Genomic DNA, 16,328 nt, shown 5'->3' on the forward strand with positions numbered 1-16,328 from the left:
CGTGTCTTAATTCAAGATCAAAATGAATGCTGTGTCAGATAATAAGCCAAAGAGTGCCAATGCGGCGTGAATGACTTTCTTGTTTTTATGTTTCCATTCAATTCTGTACTAATGTGCTTGCCAGGGTAACACATGGCTGAGTAGAATGTTGGTACGGAATGTCGGTCGGTGCTGTGAGTCTTCTGAGAGTGCCAGTTGGTAAGAGAGCTGGCTGGTGTGTGGATGGGTCAGTGGTTGTGTGAATATTATATGTACATGTGCACAGGAACCGGAATAACTACACCTGTAACTTAGTTTTGGAAATCCAACGTGGAACGTATTCATGCTTACCAGGTTACATCCAATTCCTTCAATTCAATGACTTTTGTTGTACATCCTTTACATTTCACCAATCCAAGATGGATGCCAAGGGAACACAGGTGACATACAATTCTATTTAAGAATGTGGAGTCCCTAAAGAATTACGTGATGCGCGTGACATCTGTTGACATGCACATTATGCATACAAATTGATTTACGGTGATAACAATAGGAACATGTATATATATTGTTAAATGGAAATTTCAGTGAAATGTAAAGTAAATATATGAATAATAGGCGACTTGAGTGGAAAAGTAAAAACAAGGAAGTGAATCAGACCTCATTGTGCCATACTATGGCCCTGATTCACAGAAGTGTTTTATAATGGCGCAATCCCATAGGAAAGTGCTCTGTGAATCAGGGCCTATGTGTTCTTTTAGTAGTAGCTCAGAAGTAGCCCGAGCTACGGGTCCACACAGTTGAGAGTCTGTTCACACAGGAAGAAGCAGGAGCCGCAGACTGCTGCTTGGGAGTGTTATGATATGATATTATATGTCATTTATAACGCGCTTAACACCCAGAGGTTTCTAAGCACGGACCCGGGGATCAAACCTGTTTTGCTCCGTGTCATATTGCTTCCAAGGCGAGCACGTTGCCACTGAGCTATCCTCCCGAGACTGTTGCGGATTGAGTTGTTTTCAACAATGTTTGAATATTGGCATTAGAAGTAGGCCCTCCTTGTTTACACACCTTGTATTTCACCAATTGGAGGCCATCTTGTACTTAACACTACAGAAGCACACGTACCTATTCTACTAATGTTAAGTTAGGAGAAAGTTAAGATGCACGGTGAGTGGTGTATCCAGCAGAGTCACCTCCAAATCCAGTCCTCATAATACAAGTCCACACCATGTTTTCAGGACAATGACAGAAAATAACCTCAATGCAATGAATTCGGAGTTCTTTGCGTAATCAGCTTTTATCCTCAAAATCTTGTGTGATGCCATCTCTCAAGGAGCAGATTTGGTGACCACTGATCCAGCATAAAGTGGCAAAGTGTGCTGCCACTGTGTGGCTGTATGGGTCTGCAGAATGGCCTTATCTAGAGTGTGGCATCCATTTCTGGTGGCTATCCCTCTATAGACATCGTAGGGCCTGATTTAGAGAGCGTTTTTCAATGGGACTTTCCCATTTTAAAGTGATTTTGTAAATCAGGCCCTTAGACTCCAAATTCCATCAGCCCTAGCAAGCGGAGTCAATGGTGAGGGATCATGGGAGTTTTAGTGCAAAACATTTGGCGAGCTGCTGGCTTTCCAATCCCTTCTCTGAAAGGCTATGAATCGATTAGAGACATGCTAAAGGTGAGTTAACAGCATAGTATAATGTCCACATTGGGTATATAATACATTGAGAGGAGGTGGGAATGAGTGCCATCTGAATGCCACAAGAGTTTAAATGCATCTGAGGAAGCGGGCATACAGTAATTCAGTGGAGGTTTGTTCTAAAACTGGGGACCAACACAAAAGTCATATCAAGAAGAGAGACAGTTCCTTTTCACAGAAAGGCTGGAAAATGAATGTGACTTCCTTGAGGCAGGAACGGTAAAAACATCATCTACAAACAGAAGGAATGTTTTGCCTGCAAAGTAAGTGGAAGTCCCTGCCCCACCGAAGTAGTCCTAGAACAGGCAACAGCAACGCTGAAAATGATCCACGCCGCGAGTTGCAGTGCAGACCCATGCTGGTTACGCTTTGTTGCAGTGGCCTGAAGACTATCTTCATTGATGACATAAGGGGCCTCAGAGCTACTGAGGTGGGCACATCACTCACAGAGGACCTTCCTGAGTATCAGGAGCTCGCAGACCAGGCACCTGTAGCCAGCTCGCCAGTGCGATTGGTCATTCATTCCTTGTTTATGTCCAATCACATGGACATTAGTGAATTTGCTCCCCTGTCTTTGAATATCAGACTTGTTCTATATGGTCTTGGAGACACGAAGAAGAGCGTGAAATCCCACATACTCCAGGAAACTCTGTGAGGGTAGGCTGCTACGGCAAAGGGTCCTCCACAACCCTTGAGTACAGACTTAATTCTGAGGCGGCATGATTATCAAGCTGGTGCTTCAAGATGGCAATTACAGAAAGCTGCCTATAGGTAGCCAGCAGCAGAGGGGCAAAAGAACACGGCATTTTGGCTTCATTTTAAGGGAGGCGGGTCACCAAAAACTGTGCTTTGTTTGGGAAGGCATAAAACCTTGCACCCGTTCTGATCAGATATGTGCCCTGGAGAGTCTGTTGATTAAAGAATACTCTGTTGCATCTTTTGAAATCAAGAACATAGTTTGGAAAAGTTAGGCAAAGGTGTATGCTGTGCCAATCCAGGATACTGCCTTGATAATACAGTACAGCACTGCAGCTGTATTTCTGTTTTTCTTAGAAGATATATTAGAGCTGTAATATAGAGGGCGTTGGCACAGGGCAAAGCACATACAATTATCATCGAAGAGTCCGCGGGCAAATCGGCTTTCAGTATCAGACTCTAGGTGTCTCCAAGTATTTTCCTGGCGAGCTCAAAACACTTCATCTTCTCAAGAGTTCTAAAACTACGTTCGATATCGAAATTGGAGATCATTTATATAGTCAGTGGTTGTCCTCGCCAGGACCGGACTTGGAGACCCCCGCCTTTAGCTCAATGTAGCCCCCCATACAGTTCAGAGTAGAGATGTCTGCTAAATGAAGGAATTAAGGAAACACGGAAAAGCAGTCTCCACTACGGGTGACCTGTTTCTCCTTCCTTGTATGGAAGTGTTGCCGCTAACACCTTCCCCTTCTTGCAACTTGCGGCCTCTACCTGGGGACTTCAGGGCTGAGGGCTGGACTATCATTAGCAGATGTTCCCCGTTTGCAGAATCCGAATGTAGCTTTAATTCACAGGGCAATGCAGCTTCTTTAAATACCAAATGCCCTTCCTGTATATCTCTATTGGCACACTGCAACTCACTGAGAGCGAAAAGGAAACACTAGAATAAGATGAGTAAAGCTGGAGACCATGTAGGCACTGAGTCCACAGCATCCAGGCAGACTGCCTGTATTTGGCATTCTGGGTAAAAAGCACAGTGTTGTTCTTACCAAGGCGTGTACCATAATTCACTCTTGCCACAGGCCCTTGTTTCGATTTTGCATGGACGCTGAAGATGGACGTATACTATTAATATGACCCTAGCACGAATCAGCACATGGATACCAATAATAGATCTTCTCTCAGCCAATCAGAAATTCGGAATTCTTGGAATGTACAACTACAATCCCTGGCATAGGCCCCGTTCCAAAATTCCGCCTTGAGCAGAAGCCTGGAAGGCAGCACAGAAACAATTATCTTCAGCTGTGTGGAGGGAGGGAGGCACGTGGGCAGTTCATTTCCACAAATCAACAACAGCAATGAAACAAAAAATGTGTAAAATGTATTGTTCCATGTTCTTTAAATAAACATTACAAAGTACCTTTGTGTGGTCTTCCCCCCCTTTCAACAATAAAACACTTTCATTTTTAGTTGCACACCTCCATGTGATAATAGCCTTCTAGACCACAGGCAGGGTCATTCTCACATGGGATACTGACTCTTCCCAACTCAGAGCCCTCGGCTTCTTCAACAAAAACATGGGGGCGGGTCATTATTCCTTTATAATGACCCTTTGTGTGGTCTATAAGCCATACATGCTAACAATAAACATTCCATTCGGGAGACAATAATCCATCCCTGGTTTTAACTTTGCATTCTGGGACTTGTAGTCATCACGTACAGTGCGGACATCCAGGACTACATATCCCAGAATTCTATTCACAACTTTCGATTAGTGTCTCCCGAATGGAATGGATAATGTTGGCAAGCTTGATAACCATATAGGATTTCCACCTCCGTACCTAAATCAATGTTTTTCTTCTTTTTTAGGATTGTTGAAATCTTCAGCAGAAGACTACAGGGTATGCATTTATTCTGATAAAGTGGGTTTGTGAGGTGATGGGAGAAGGGGTACGGGTAGTGGCATATCTCTTTTCTAAGTAGAAAACGTTTAATATCTATCAATTATTGGTGCTTTGTATTGCGGTACAATGCGAGGCATGTGTTTCAGAGCGCCAGGAGTGACAGAGGAACCAATACCAGAAGAGCACAAGGGGGTGCTGGTCAGAGGAGGAATATACAAATACACAATCTAGTTGACAAACAGAGTCACTGAGCCGGCTTTGTAATGGTAACACTATGAGTTTTACTTAGTGACATACCACTGTGAGGATCAATGTTACGCAGCTCCCTCAATCCCTCGCTTTGTGATTATTGATTAACCCGGGAAATCGGTTGTCTATCACCAGGCATGGGTGACCATGGTTTGTCCATAGGGTGTACCACGTGTCTTACTGTGGCAGTGTGGCAGGGCCATCTGACAGGCCGCGTCGCAGATGCAAAGCTTCTGTTGTGGTTGCTATATGATGCTGGGCTAGAAATGGCATGTTCGTTGTTTTCTGATTGTATTAACATACCAATGGCCAGGTGACACAAAGTGCTCCTTGGCTGGGCAGCTTTGCACCAGTTCTGGACAATGTAGCGCTTTTTTATTTTTTATTTTTATTGTGTTATGGTTCAAATGATCCTCTCACAAATTGGTGGCCCCAGAGGGACTTTTACAAATCCATTTGCTAATTGGTTTTGCAGTTTCTTCTCAGACTTCAAGAAATCAGAGCAATTCTACCTCTTCCTTCCCAAATACTTGTCCCAGAACATACTTACTCCCAAATCTTTAAGATTGGAAGTATTTGGACTTCCAAAAATTGGCAATGGCTTCCACATTTTTGTCATGGAACTGTATGACTCCCTCTCTGAAAAGGTGAAACTCTGTCTGCTTGTATTTCATATTGCAAAGGAGAAAAATATCCCATTTCGTCTGAGTTTGTTTATTTTTTTACTCTGATGTCCATTAAAAAAATCTGGTCATAAGAATGAAAAAACACTCAGGTGGCTACCCTAGCATGTTGTGCTAAATGCGCAGCTGCACAAGCCGAGCTACCACTGGGGACACTGATACTGCAGGCTGTAACACAATGTTTTTCAAATTTAGGGGCCCGAATGATGCCCGGACTCTTTAAAGAGGGATTACAATGACTGTTTGCAATATAAAACAGGATTAAGGTAGCTGCTATTAATGGAACATATGAGCATAGAAAATCTGTTTATATTGTAAAGAGCATGGCCCCCCCTGGACATCCTTTGGGCCCCTTAGGGAGGCCAGCCTCTAGGTGAAGGGGTGGGAGCTGGGGCAGAAACTATATGTGTACTCAAGGGGGCTAAGTATGAACAAGTCTGAATAACACTGCTGAAACATGGGTGTGGGTTACATGGCGTCTCAAGTACCATCATCCCACCACACTTATCATCACTCATGGCCTGGGGGTCACATATAATCAATAACATCTGGTTCTGAGAGTCGCACACGGTGGTAATGGCTCGTAGCTTAAGTTTCTATTTTAGCAAGAGCCCCAGTAACCCGTTACACGGTCTGGTACAGCCCTTAGAAGCCAGTATTATTGGCATTGGCATGCAGGGGCAAACCTCCAGGGCGCCAAGGGCAAATAAAAGTTAAAAAACACGTGTCACTACTTATAAAATCTAGCTGCTTGCTTTGGGCAATGTTGTTTTTTATGTGTTTCAAGTTTACCGTATATGGAAATAAAAATGGCGCGCGCAGTTCTTTCCTGTATTTTTCGTCTCTTATGTTTATAGCAATTCACCTTTGTGTGCAGTGAATGAAAGAGTGTTCACACGATGTCCTCTTTTATGGGGGCGATTTGCCTCACTGCCTTGAAAGGCAGGATGCACAGGTGCTTTGAGATTACAGATCTATTTACACACCAGTATTCGCTCACACAAACCTCATACACATTATTGATTTGTTTTTTTTATTACTTTTCAGTCCAAGAGCGACTTACCAAACAGATTGCTGTGGCCATCACCGAGGCGCTGATGCCCGCCGGCGTTGCCGTGGTGATCGAAGCAGCGTAAGTCGTTGGGCGGCAGCATTTGTGCCAATGTTTGGAGTGTCCACTTGTTCGAGGGCGGCGAGCTGCGCGTGGCGCTGCTCATGTGTACATCCGGGCAGGCTTTATTTGCAGACCTTATGTGCGAGCACACATGCGACGGGCAGGCCGCAATGCGAATGACGTCACACGCCGCCGAGCGGCGGCAATGCACATAATGAGGTGCGTGGCTCCTGTCACATTGACAGGTTACGCTCCTTCCGTGTGGGGCAAAGCAATGATGATATATCTTGCATGCGGCAGCTGTGGGCACGAGATAATGACCCTTCAAAATACTTTACCGCAGGTTTGGTAAGAGTCAGTAAAGTGCAGCGCTAACACGTATATGCTATGGGTATTGATTCAAACCAGTTCTTTGGCGGTAGTGGCGTCTGTTATTTGACTAAGGACATTGGCGTAAAGTTTGCATCTCATTTATCTCGCTTTAAAGATGCACTGGTAATGTTAGGCTGCCATTGACCATGGACGGAAGTTATTGAAAGGCCAGAGGTTATAAAATACAGAATAGGCGATCAGGCCTCTGCCAACTGTGGGCCCAGACCGCTTCCGCCAACTGTATCCGCTGCCCCTAATCCGTTGTACCCCCTCAATCCATGCCCCTCTAACTGTGCCTTTAGAATTCCGTCTAATTAAATCCATATTATCATTTTACTCTGGAACATTTTTGCAGAACAGTCTCAGTCTTTTACTTTGTGCCAGTGCCTGCAACTTTGGCTCGCCAGACGTTTTGTACTACAACTTCCATCAGCCCTAGCCCGAATTAGTCAGCGGTGTCAGTTCATGGGTGTTGTAGTCTAAAAGGTACAGCCCCGTGAGGGCCTGATACACAGAAGGTTTCCCTAGGGGATTGCACCATTATAAAATGCTTCTGTGAATCAGGCCCTCCGCAAAAATAGCCTTTGCACCGGTCTGTGAATCAGGGCCGGTTCAACGTGTTTGTTGGCAGTGCTGAGAGTTCCATGAATCGGGCCCTTAGTGTTCTAGCAATGAATGTCCTGCGACCTGAAAGGAGGTAGGTGTTTGTGCTCCTTCTGCATCTTGAAGGACGAAAGCGCTTACACTGGTGCAACCTCTGCATTGCCCGGTGATGGGCAATAGAGCGGGATGGCAAATGCACACAGCACATTCTCTTCCCTAGAGTAATGCACGCATGTGTCACTCTGCATACATGCACTTTGCCTCTGCTTGGGCCCTGACCCGACTTTTTCCTTCCCCCGTCTGTCACAGGTTGCACAACCGACTGTCACTGTATAATGCTGTAAATGATCACATGCCTGGGAACATAAATTCCCAACCAACCCTCTAAGCTGTGTGCTTTATTGTCTATTGCACATTTTTGGGTTGTCAAAGTGGCTTGCCACATCCCTCAGTGAATGCATAAATAAAGACAGTATTTGCTGCAGTAAAAACCTGTAAGTAGCTTCCATAATAAGCACTACCTGTGGTATATGAATCACTCAATGAACTGCATTTATTATCAGGTTTTAGATAAACCATACACGTATTTAGAAGTACCAAAAGGGGGAAATTCAAATAAAATTACATTTCAGCGGTAGTAGTGTGTACAAAGAGACCTTAATCGAAACTGTCTCTTAGTAAAGGCACAACATTGTGACCCTTATGCCAGCACTTACAATTATCTATTTAGAAATCAAACTAAACACAAACCATCATAGTATGGTACAAAGGTTCAAAGTAGCCAATTGGCCCAGGTCAGGAGAAGAACCCCTGGGCAATGTTGGCTTTCTAGTGACACAGGACCTTGCTTGCTGTGACTTGTAGGCTCAAACTTATAACGGATACATTGAAACTACAGGTGCCAGCATGCAAAAATCTGTTGGTCCACAAACCAGAGAATTTAAGGTGCTCTGGATGATTTTAGGCCAGCTAAGAACTCTGCTTAGGTGTATTTTCCTTTGAGGGTGGAGGTCATCAAGGGCATTTGAATTCGATGAAGCATGATAAACATTCTTCTTAAGGTGCTAGGTAACACTCACCCCAATATAACCTGGATAGGGCAAGTCGTGGAGTTCTGTGACCTTATAAGGGACAAGGCTCAGTAGATGCGTGTCTCCATAATTATATATATAAGTGGTTATTTATAATGCAGTTAATACCCAGAGGTTTCTGAGCACGGATCCAGGGATCGAACCAGTGTTGCTGCCCGTCGGCTTGCTTCCAAGGCAAGCGCATTGCCCCTAAGCTATCCTCCTGGCGACAGTAACCTCTGATCACTAACCTCTCCATTGGCCCTCAATATCCAAGTCAGGCACATTTGAAGTGACTTGTCCCATATTTGGTCATGAAGTAATGGTTTCTTTCACAAATGACACAGCCATTGTTGGAGAGTGGGCCGCGGCATGCACTGAGGCAACCAGAGCTCTTATATCACAAAAAAGAAACATCTTCCCCCTTGCTGAACTCCTTTTGCACCCACTCTATCAGCTAAGAAGTAGATGTGAGACTCTGACAGCACCCTGTGCATATATGTCCTTTCCTTTCTTCATTGAATTGGCATTTTTTTATTTTTTTATTTGTTCATTCGTTGAAAACCTGTTTTTCAACCTTAACAATTCATTTAAAAAAACATAACAATCACATAATCAAGTAAAACAATTGACAACAATTACATATTTCATCAAGAGTAGAAAAAAAAACAAAGCAATAAAAACAGATAAAATTAACAATCATGTCTATCAAGCATCAAACTATCCAAAGAATGTACCAACGAAACTGCAATTGAAGTAGGTAACCCATAAGACTTTTTTTTCCAAAAAACACCACTATCAATATATTCACACATGGTAAAACACTTCTTAAAATACAGAAGTCTTTGTGTTTTAAGGGCAGGACATTCAGACAAAAGGTTCTTCAAAGTCTCTAAAATGCCAATCTTTTGACAGAATCTACATATGGGCTAGTCCTCCTCTATAAATTTAGGAGAATTTCGCCAGATTCAATCGAAAACAGACAAAATCTTTTCTAGTCTTCGGGAAAGGGAAAATCTTCAAGTGGGGTGCAAGAGTCCCAAACTTCTCACGTTCTCCCTTTCAGTGAGTTAAGCTGACATATCCAGGCATTAGATCTGTGGTATATCACCAGTGCATCATATACATGGATCTTTTGCTCCAACAGACTCATTCAGCAGATCATTCTGTGTACTAAAATTCGCCAGTAATATTAGCAAACACCTTTTAGCATATTCCAACGATGTGGCATCCTGACCTCCTTCAATCTCATATCCCAAGCCACTATATAGGGAGTTGCCACGGGTTATTAGGAATTTTCGATATAATGACATTTTAAAACACTAGTCTAATTTTTAGCAAACTCAGTCCTAGTTCAAATCTTATTGCTGCTGGCAGAACCACATTCGGGATCCCAAGTGCTGTTCCCCAAATAACTCCTTCCAGCACCGTAAAATAGCCTAATGACCAATCTTTTAGTAGTTCGATGCCATACAGGAGTTTAGGACACATTTTACCCTCATAATACTTGAACAACGGGGAAAGGGAAAAATTGCAGTAACAGCTTTTTATATGTTTCATTTGGGGAATACATATCTCTACTTTCCTTCTCAAGTAATTCATTATGCCAGCTTTGAAATAGGGACTTATAATGGGAAAACCCAGATAGTTAAGACAGTCTATAGTTCCCAATTTAGATCTGTTTAAATTCCAACTAGTAGTAAATTTACCTTTCTTCTTCGTGAATGTTAGGATCTTAGTTTTGCCTGAATTGATTTTCAGAGAATTCTCAGAAGCATATGTCCCAAAAGCTGCCAATAACGGCTGTAAGCCAAAACCAGTGCAATCCACAAGCAAAACATTATCACTATACGCTAACCAACACAAAGACAATTTCCCCACTCAAGGAGAAAAAAAGCTGGCTTTTCTAAAGTTTTGCCAACATCTGTGATATAAGGGTTAAATAGGCAGCGGGCCAAGATGCACCCCTGCCTTAAACCATTAAGGGGCTGATTCATGGAATTTGTGCACTGAAAAATGTGGATTTGTGCGCCATTCTGCCCGCAAATCCATGTTTAAAATGGCGCACAAATCCTCATTTTTCGGCGCACAAATTCCATGAATCAGCCCCTAAAAGTCATGATTTCTTGTGATAAAGCTCCCTCAAAATGTAACCTAACTTGGACATTTGAGTCATAGTGTAACCTAATACTGACCTTTAATGGGCCGTTGGGAAATCAGCCAATTTCTTCCATAGCCTCAATCTTGACACTCTGTCAAAGGTATGAGATAGATCTAAAGCCACCAAATGGATAACTTCATATTTTCCCTTCATCACCAGATCTTGAAAACAGCCCAGCATGAACCCATTTAAATCTGTACCATACCCCTTACGGAACCCAGACTGATTTTTCCTTATAATTCCTGCTTCCTCTGCTAACTTTCAAGATGTTTCAATACCAGACTTGCAAAGATCTTACTGTCTGAGTCTAGTATTGATATCGGGCGGTAATTATTGGGATCCGATTTATAGCCATGCTTATAAATGGGGATAACAAAGGCTGCTAGGAAAATTACCAGTTTGAAGTATATTGTTAAAGAGAATTTTTAAGATACCTACCCATACTTTCGGCACATGCTTAAAAAGACAATTCGAGGTTCTATTGGGCCTAGGTGCTCTAGACTTGCTTGCTTGCTGGATAAGATCATAAATATCCTCCACTTTGTAATTCAGGGCCCCCTAATGCAAAATACATTCTAATGCATGAGAAAGAGAGAGGCCATGGGAATTGTCGTGTATCGTGACAGGTGTACACATTCTAAATGTAATGCTGTTATGAGAAAAACTTAATTAAGTATCAAAATGCATGTAACCCAAGTGTACATTTGAGAACATATACAGGGTTCTGCAACCCTTAGCTCTCCAGAGGTTTTGGACTTCAGATCGCATGATCCATCTCCATTGACTATGCGGGCTAGGGCTTATGGGAGTTAATGTCCAAAACATCTGGAGAGCCAAAGGTTGCAGACCCATGGCATATAACATGGGTGAGGAGGTTGAGAGGGAAGGTAGGCTGCCATTTTCATAACTGAATGTCTTCTGTAAACTTGAATCCCTAGGCATATGTGTATGGTCATGAGAGGGGTGCAGAAAATGAGTAGCAGGACGGTGACCAGCACCATGCTTGGCGTCTTCCGCGACGACCCGAAAACCAGAGAGGAGTTCCTCAGTCTAATCAAGGGCTGACCTGCGCGTCTTCTGCCGCTGCCGCACAATGTTTACGAATCATGTTTATGTTTACAGTCTGTCTGTACATGAATGTTTGGTCATTTTAAAGAGTGCTACTAAAAGGATTTTTGAAAAATGTTCTTTTGCCACTTCTTATACTCTTGTGTACTGTCTCTTTGGTTTTATTTGTAATGATTTATAGATTTGTGGTGCAAGAGAACGCTTGTTATTTTTTTGTTGGAATGCACATTCCCCTTTGCTTTTCTAGTCTTGGGTACGACAGTGTTTTGAATGAAAATACTATGTCATTTCTTGTAAGCAGTGATGCCATCAGAAAGGTTGATGCTGTGCTTTGAATAGGCAAATGTTGGTCTGAAAACACATCTTGTTGTTTTGAAGCTAAAGGTATTCACATCTGCCAAAGGATGAACAACAATGTGAGGTTACTGTGGAACAGACAGAAGCTATAGTTTGAGGGCAAGACGTGGTGCTCATGCAGAAACTAAGGGGCAAGACACCAAGAGGAAAAGACAGGCCGCCTATGCAGGGCTCTGCAACCTCTGCTCCTCCAGATGTTTCGCAATGACCCACCACCATTGACTATTCTAGGGATGATGGGAACTGTTTTCCAAAACATCTGGAGATACACTGGATAAAAACCCCTGCCTTAGAGTATCAAATCTGCACTGAGTTCTAAAATTATGCATCTAAATTTCATGATCCAACTAGGTCATAGCATGTCGTACTGCTGACTAGTGTGTTAAAAAAGGTCAGATTTGCACCTTGGGGTGTATGGACATTGTCCAAAGAGATCCCGGCTGCTTATCTTTCATGTTGTTTCATTATAATAAAAGCCTTTCAATGTCTGGACCCTTTAGTCAGCAGGGGTTTCCTGCTCCCAGTTCCTCTGCCTTCTCCCCAATAGCCAGACAAGACTTTGGGATCCCTGTCACCACAGAGCTGTGTGATAAGCATCCATTCCATCTTACTCGTGTCTGCACCAATCCTTTGCATAATAAGGACCAGGGATGCAGAGGTCAGTGCATTTCTACCTTGCAATAGTGAGAACCCGTAGCAATAGGTAGGCAGTGACACCGGGCCTCCATGCCAGGCCTCAAATCTTATGAGTTACTTATACGAGCTATAATGATATGAGACACAATTGCATGTATTTATGAGGACAGGTAAAAAGATACGTCAATGCTAAAAACAGTTTTTGACTCAGATTCCAATACTATTTTTAATAACCGCTGCAATGGGATCAGCGCTTGTACCATTTGCAGTGGAGGACTCTTTTAACGAGCCAATCAAATAGTGTTTTGGATTGATACTCTGTATTTAGATTTAGAACAGGCCCACGATGAACAAAGCAGTGCATATGAACAAATTAAACTTATTCACAAGCACTGGGAGAACATCTTCAAATAGTGTCTTATGCCGCCTCTGCGCTGCTTCATGAAGGCACCGCAGCAATTAATTGCATCTACCTCAGGAAGCGGGGAAGGTGTAGCGGCCCGGCTAGGATCTTCTCGCGTGACATTGTTGGCCCTTCGGAAAAGAGCTAGCATTACAGCAGGGAAGTCTAAAAACGCCATTGCTGCCACAGTCCAGCTCACCGAGCCGCACCACCAATTCAGTGCCCTTGAATGTTCTCCTGGCAAATCTTTATCTGGGAGGTACAGAGTGAGGCCCATTTCCTACCACTGTGTGATCATGTGCGCCTCGGCATTGTGTGAACCTTGAGCCGCATTTCTGATGGGAGCTATTCCCATTGCTAGTGCACTGCATTTGTCTGATAATGCACGTGAAAAGGGTAAAGGCTTCTAGTGGCATGGACCCCGTTCATCTCAAAACAGAACGTTTGCACATCTTAACAAGAACGTAGCAAGTTGCAGCTGTCGCCTTGATCCCGTTGTCATGGTAAAGTTGTTTCAGTCATGTCAAAAACAACAGTCATGCCTGATGCGTTGTTCACGTTTCTACTATTAGGCCTTCTCCGGGACTCAGTGGTGCAGAGCTCCTGCAGTGACTGCATGTATGATCTGAGTGAGCATGGGATTTGGAAGCCGGTTAAATCGCCATCGCATCCATCACCCAAGCAGACCCCAAAACATAGCATTATGAAAAGACGGGGGAAATGCAAGAGGCCTTTACTAAAATGACATTACAATGAGAGTGGGTCTATCCGGAAAAAGAATACTGTTATCTAAAAGAAAATGAGATAAGATACGTTTTTGGCTTCCTGTGCGAAATACATATCTTACTCTGTGATCGAAGCCTGGCTTCCTAGAAATGGCAAACACAACCCCATATTCTCGTTTTATGACTTCAAGCATTTGGGTTTCATATCTCCAAGGCCACCATCACTCAGTTGAGGGCTTCATTTGCGTAGAATGAACCGTGCTCATTATACGTACACGTGTGGGCTCTGAACAAGTCATTAATTCACCAAGCAGAGAATGTGGGAGCTGCAACTGGCTATTATTGGTCTTCACATTCAGCTATTTCCAAAGAGCTGCAAAACGCCTCATCTCACGCCAGGGCTGTTTGCATCGGGTAAAGAATGCGACGTGTCACGCGAAAGAGCCCATCCAAAAATGGCTTCTAAAAACCTGCGAGAAACCAGTGGCCCAGGGTGCAGAGGCCTACCGGGAAGTCTCCAGAGTTCCCTATAGGCCAGTCAACCCCTCGTTCGAAGCAGCCTTTCTGTAAGATCTTACAATATTTTGATAAGTTACTGTAAGAAAATCAATAAGACATTTCTGTCTGGGAGTGTAAAAAACCAGTATCATGCCTTACCCTTCCATTCTCCCAGCCTCGCCTGCTGTGTGAGCGCGGACCTCTCGAGAGGAGCGAATGCGCGTTTGTCACAAAATACAGATATATACGTTTACCAGTATTTTGTATAGCTATATATTAGAATTTTAATTTTGACTGTGTACATAGTGTAACCATGAAATAGGAATTCCATTTATAATAATGGCCCACATGTCTGGCCATCCTACTGAGTGGGAAGCCCCTTTCTGTGTTCTTGACATTAATGCTAGCAGAGGCAAACGACGCAGACTTTCGAGTCCCTTTTAAATTCTCGAATCCACAGAAATACGTTATTATCTGGACGTACAATCTTGTATTTAAATGAGCAACTTTGGTTCTACAAGTTTGCACCCATTCTCAGCTATGTTTATAAATACCCCATCGGCCCCAATCATTCACAGCGATTTGTCACTTGTTTTAGGGAATTCTTGCACGTGTTCTGCGATAATTCAGTTCAATGTAATCTAGAATTTGATATAGCATTTGTATTGTTTTGTACTTGGCAAAAAATACACTGGGTGTTTCTGGAGCACAGTGCACTTGCCACAAAGGTAGGGCGACCAGATTTTGAAAATAAAAGCCAAGACAGTCCAAAAGTAGAAAAGTAGACTGGCACCACAAGCCCATTCAACCCCCCCCACCCCATCAAGTCCATGGCCGCCCCCTCTTCATAGGGTCATGCTTTAACATAAATATTTCCAGCACTTCTCATATACATAATCTGCAGGGTTGCAAAATCAGTGGATGCATATGGTTATGAACAAAAAGGTTGAAGTAATACATTCTAAATGCTGGGGTCAGTGTCTCTAATTAAATTAACATCTCTAATTGAATTAGGGAAGAACACTTTCTCTCCAGTTAAGTAACCTAAGGCTCCTTTTGCAAGATGTTTCGGCATGGCATTAGTTGGTGCATTGCTGCCTTCTTCAGGACCCCCTTAAAGAATTTGGACCCTGCATAATAAGCACAATATAAATACATTATGTGTTCAAATGTTCTGTTTCCAGTAGCTACATCCATCAGATAATGAAACAATGTTAAGTGGATGATGGTTGAACTAACCTCCTAATTGGGTATGCTGCTGCTAAACTCCTGTTCATCCACATTCTACTTGTATGCGGAAGAAGCTGCTCTGCGTGTGTCCTCTGCTAGCATGATTTCATTTTGTGCCCACCCCACACAGACAGCGCCCACCATGCCGTCCTATTTTCTTCTGTCCCAATGAGATTCTCCTTCATAAGCAAGCAAGGGGTCCATGTGCAGATATTTCCCTCCCCCCCCATGGTCAATGGCAGCTTATCTAAAGATATTACAACACACTTCAATATGGTCAGTAATTGTTTCATGGCGTATCTTTTAGAATAAAGTTTGACATTCTGAAGTGTCTCGACTGTTTAATGTTTCAGACAGAATCATAGATTTGAGGTACAGATCACTCTTCGGGTAATAGGGCAATGTTTAATGACCACACCATGTCATGTTTCACAATGTTGTCTTTGTCCAATTGGCAAGGCTCAGTCTTGCAGAACTGGCATTTTGTAGTTCTAGTGTGATACACTGCCATTAAACATCAATTTTCAAATAACAGTCCTGCATAGAGTGTTATTCTAGACTGAATCTGAATGCGTGCAACACCTTGGTGAAAAAGGGGTGTGTTTTGTCATTTTCCATCACTGTGTATCTTGCATGAGCATCAGAATCACACTGCTTGCCTCTGAAGAAACGACTACTGCTCTTCAGGAGTATAGGGGTGAGTAGTGGTTAGAATGTTTTATTCGGCCCCACACTACTACTTAACTAGCAGTGACCTCATTCATCAAGGTGAATCAGGCACAGCACGAATGGTACACCTTCCTCATCTCTTTAAACTAGAAGGGCTTGAGGGCAGGCTATGCTCTTCAATGGGGACGTGAGCCAGTACAGAAACTTC

General features: G+C 43.2%; 1 protein-coding gene across 1 annotated transcript in view; it reads left to right on the forward strand.

Annotated features, from left to right (window-relative positions):
• Positions 1-15,985, forward strand: part of LOC138468037 (GTP cyclohydrolase 1-like) — a 51,264-nt gene extending 35,279 nt beyond the window's left edge. The window contains exons 4-6 of the mRNA XM_069608439.1: positions 4,248-4,279; positions 6,262-6,346; positions 11,473-15,985. Of these exons, the coding sequence (XP_069464540.1) occupies positions 4,248-4,279; positions 6,262-6,346; positions 11,473-11,599 (244 nt within the window). The 3' untranslated portion in view covers positions 11,600-15,985. The remainder of the gene's footprint in view (positions 1-4,247; positions 4,280-6,261; positions 6,347-11,472) is intronic.
• The last annotated feature ends 343 nt before the right edge of the window (positions 15,986-16,328 follow it).

This window comes from Ambystoma mexicanum, chromosome 4q (assembly GCF_040938575.1).
Source record: "Ambystoma mexicanum isolate Mex_15411 chromosome 4q, UKY_AmexF1_1, whole genome shotgun sequence".
NCBI classification, from domain to species: Eukaryota; Metazoa; Chordata; class Amphibia; order Caudata; family Ambystomatidae; genus Ambystoma; species Ambystoma mexicanum.